This window comes from Arachis ipaensis, chromosome B09, assembly GCF_000816755.2.
Source record: "Arachis ipaensis cultivar K30076 chromosome B09, Araip1.1, whole genome shotgun sequence".
NCBI classification, from domain to species: Eukaryota; Viridiplantae; Streptophyta; class Magnoliopsida; order Fabales; family Fabaceae; genus Arachis; species Arachis ipaensis.
The window spans coordinates 120,557,688-120,562,284 of record NC_029793.2 but is presented as its reverse complement, the minus strand read 5'-3'; the positions used below and the strand labels follow the sequence as shown (position 1 = coordinate 120,562,284).

The window sequence follows — 4,597 nt, the reverse complement described above, 5'->3', positions numbered from 1 at the left end:
GCACCTTTCACAATGCACACACCTAACATTGGTAACGCTATGTATCTAACCACAAGTATCCCTAACAAAAGTGGAACCTTCATTCCTGACCCTTTTAACCCTGAAACATAGTTAGTGAACCAATAATATTTTATTAGTAATTATATTATATATCATGAGTTCAATTATAACTCACTGATTCACTTTATAAAACTTTTTATATAATCATTTAATTATATTTGTTCTTTGAATAATTATTCACGTACTAGATATGAAAAGTAATTATTTGGTAGCAATGTGATAAACTGATAATACATAATTAAATACATGATAATAATTTTTTACGCCAAAAGTAAATCAAAATTATTTTTTGTATTATTCTCATAAAATAAAACAAATAAAGAATAAAAGGTTACCCTTAAGTAGATTTGCTCCGACCAACAAAGTGACTGCTGGAATGGCCGCATCCCTGAAAATATTGGAAACACTACTATTTGTAAATTTCTAATTATGAAATTATCCACAATTAGACCGAGTCATTTTTTTGACTAAATTTTTGTAGTAATCTATGAAATTTATGATTTTTACCATTTTAATTTTTTATATTCAAAATTTATTATACTGGTTTTTAAGATTTAATTTCATGCACCAATTTTTCTGAGTTTTTTTTAGCATTGAGTTAATAAACTATATTGAACTAACTCTGATTTACCATACTAGACACGGACTAAATAATATCTTTTTGTTTTAATTTTTAAATGAACAAAGTTATTTTAGAGAATGAAGAGAGATATAATAATTTGCACATTATATAAACTCTTTTTTTTCTTCTTATTTTTATCTTGTTTAATTACTAAAATGAAACTACGGTTATTTAATTTTATGTCCGATATGATAAGTCAGAGTTCAATACTTAATTTGCATTCAGCAAATATGATTTTCAAAACTAAATCTTAAGAACCAATCTAAATAATTTTTAATTTAAATGACTAAAATAGTAAAAGTCATCACTTTGGAGATTTAGTCCATTTTACTTTGGTGGTGTGAAGTATTATATTAATCACTAAAGGAGCTGGTTTTTCTTAGTACATACCCCACCATGGATGTAGAGTCTTCAAGAACACGAAGTGGAGCATCATCACCGACAAACAACTTCCGAAATGGAGTGATTCCACCCATCACTAGACCAACAATCTACACCATTCACAATGGTATATATCATTTTAATGTTGCTTTGTATTTAGAAAATTTATTTTAAAAAAAAAAAAACATTTATGCATATGTGGACTTCTTAAATTGTGATTCCATCGTCGTAGTTTTCATTAATTTGCATTGTTAGTCTTTGAAATTTTAGAAATAGCAATTTAGTCCTCGAATACTGATGTCTATCAACAAAGGAACTAAACCGATCAATGAATATAATTTGAAGGACTAAATTGTTAAATTTTGAAATTTCAACAACTAAATAAGAACACGCTTATATTTAACTTCAAATACCAGTTAAATATTTAATTAAGTTGTAACATTTTTTTTCCAAGAAATGAAACTATTTGTGAGTACTATAAATCAGAATTATTAATTAGCATACCGATCCAACTGTTGCAGGTGCTAATAGGACCTTCAGATTCAGCTTTTCTACCAAAGTCTTAACTATCTTTGCAAGTTTTGGTAACTGTAAAAGCCACAAAATTATAAGAATAAGAGTAAATTACCGATTATTTCTATATATCAATATCTTAACAATGTAAATTAACTCAATATTTATTAAAATAGTGAAGTGACAAATAAATCTTTAAAAATTTACATTTCGAACATGTTAGCTTCTAAAAAAAATACCAGGAGACTAATTAAATTAAGATTTTTTACCCTAATCATAGCGGGTTAATTTAAAAGTAACATGAAAAATTTTATTGTTAGAGACTAATCTTTTGAAATATAAATCTTCAGAAATTTATTTGTTACTTTATTCTTATTAAAAATTGAATTTGTTCAACAAATTTATCCAATGAATTATTCATTTTAAATAATTTTGTCGAATTAATCCAATTTTTAATAAGTGCTGAGTTAGTTTACATATATCTCTGTTAAAATTGTGAACGATTAAATTTTTCACGGTTATAAATGTTAGTTTACTTCTTTCACCTGATGCTGCAAAACTATATATTAAAGGCAAGAGTTGATTTTTTATATAAATACATATATAATTTAATTTTTTTTAAAGTATATTTTATATTTTAATACATATTTTATATTAATGACTGATTTTGGTATAGATCTAGTATAATTAATATTGATATTATATTAACCTTTGCTCTTTCATGAGAAAATGTTGTTTCAATTTGAAGTTGATTTTCATGATCATCAACAGTCTCTGATAAATCCTCTGTGGAATTCTTCACGGAATCTTTTTCTAATGTGGAATTATTATCCAAAGTCTTGTTGGATGAATATAAACGAACGATGTTGTACACAAAAGTCCAAATGTAGATGTTTCCTATCTGGTCAAAAAATCAGATCCAACAATCAAGAAAGAATAAAAAAAGAATATTATTATTAATATAATTAATTAATTTATGATTAATAGTATCAAGTTTAATTTCTCTATGATATGGTGAACCTAGTTTAGATTAAATGTTAATTAAAAATTGCTTACAGCCATGGATAGAGAAGCATATCCCATCCCTTTCTTATAGCAAAGATCCACAGCTCCAAAAGGACTGTTGCTTTCTTTGCAAACTGTTGGCATTATGATAAGAGGCAAATTTCCTAGATTTCCTGTTTTTCCATCAAACCCCAAAATCGTGATTAAAGGAAACTTATTAGTGTCAAATTTATTGTAAGTTATGATACTTACGTATCTTGATTATTAATTGACATCATTGGCTAGCTTAATTGATCTGCTTTGTAAGAGTGAATTCTAAAAATTGCAAATTTTCTATATTTGTGTTGTTACGTTGTATATATTATATTTCGTGACGAGATCTCATACTTCATTTAATGATAGTAAATAAATGTCAGATTTATTATACATGACAAAAATAAATACAAATAACATACACATTTCTTTTTTAATAGTTTATTACAAACTATATTTGCTTGAATTATCTATTAAAATGATAATGATAAGAAGACAAAAAAAGAATCAACTTAATCAATCCAAACTTATCTTATTTAGTATTTATTTATTGTCGTATGTATTAAATAAAGCTAAAAACAATAAATTTTAGCAATTTTTTATTAATATTTTTTAGTTACGATTTTCATTACTCGAAATTCTTGAATTTAATAAATAATGACAAAAGTTTCATTCTCCAAATTAAATAATGATCTAAAATAGGTTAGTTAGTGAAGATATTTGTATATATTATACCTGCAGCACAGCACCCCAAGACAAGGCCATACATGTGATTAGGAGCTTTGGTTATTTTCATAAATAACCATCCTAATGCTGTCCCAACTATGAATGTTAGAAGAATATTCAATGGCATGAACCACCTACATACATATTTCATCAAATCAAAACATATCATATATATACAAAATCAGGATTACACTGTAAAAAAGAGGAGTTATCACAAAAAGTAGTTGATGAGCTTCTTTGCGATTTTTTTTAAACTTTATTATTTATTTGTTATTGTTCTTGCTCTACTTATTGTGTTGAGCTCTCTTGTTCAAAAAAAAATATATATAGCTACAGCAATATATAAATTTTGGAAGATAAATGTAAATGGCAGCACTAAAAGATTTCATGAATGAAATTAAAAGAACATACAGCATAACGAGGTTCTTAAATGTTATTGTCTTAGTGAGGATGCTGCAAACAAGAGCCGGAGTGAACACATAATATACCAACTGATGAAAAACAAAACAAACATCTTGTTAGAGTATGATTAGGATCAATTAGATCAATTAGCATTATTTAGCATATTATCAATTAGCATTATACTCTAACAACCGTTCTTAAGAGTGTGTGTGTGTGTAAGCAAAGAAATTAAAAGAAAGAAAAAGAAGTTATCTGATCTATTACTGTATTCAAGTGCTTCCTGGCAGTGTCCCTTAGCACATTAAATCGATCAAGAGCAAGAAATGCTCCTAAAGCAGTAATCAGGAGCACCTTAAGAACTGGCATTAATGCAGTAATGAAGAGCTTCCAGAACTGCATTGTGCCCTCTTCTTCTTTTCTTTACTACATATCACAACAATACAATGTAATGTGTCCTTCTTATAACAAGCCAAAGGTGCAATCTCGTTCGGTTGGGTTTGGTCGCATTTGAGGAGTAAAAACAAATATTTGTTATTCGAATTTACAAAAATGTCCCACAAACAATAATAAAAAAATAGTCTAAAGTAATATCAAATTATTTTATTTTGTATTTTTAATTATTACTAAAATAATTGAATAGAAGAATAAAATATATTTTTTGTTCTTAATATTTGTAATTTTTTTAAAAAAATATACTAACGTTTTATTCAATTTTGTTTCTAATATTTTTTATTTATATCAAAATTATCTTTGAAAGCTAAATTTTTTATTTTGTCTCTAACGTTTTACATAAAATCAATGTTTAGAATAATTTTGACACAAACCGATAATATTAAAAATAAAATTGGATGTAAC

The 4,597-nt window shown here is 26.1% G+C and overlaps 1 protein-coding gene across 1 annotated transcript in view; it reads right to left on the bottom strand.

Annotated features, from left to right (window-relative positions):
- Window positions 1-4,201, bottom strand: part of LOC107619392 (protein PIN-LIKES 3) — a gene marked incomplete in the record, with an annotated part of 4,856 nt that extends 655 nt beyond the window's left edge. The window contains 9 exon segments of the mRNA XM_016321675.2: window positions 1-100; window positions 396-448; window positions 1,073-1,173; window positions 1,568-1,651; window positions 2,286-2,477; window positions 2,633-2,754; window positions 3,350-3,474; window positions 3,752-3,831; window positions 4,007-4,201. Of these exon segments, the coding sequence (XP_016177161.1) occupies window positions 1-100; window positions 396-448; window positions 1,073-1,173; window positions 1,568-1,651; window positions 2,286-2,477; window positions 2,633-2,754; window positions 3,350-3,474; window positions 3,752-3,831; window positions 4,007-4,141 (992 nt within the window).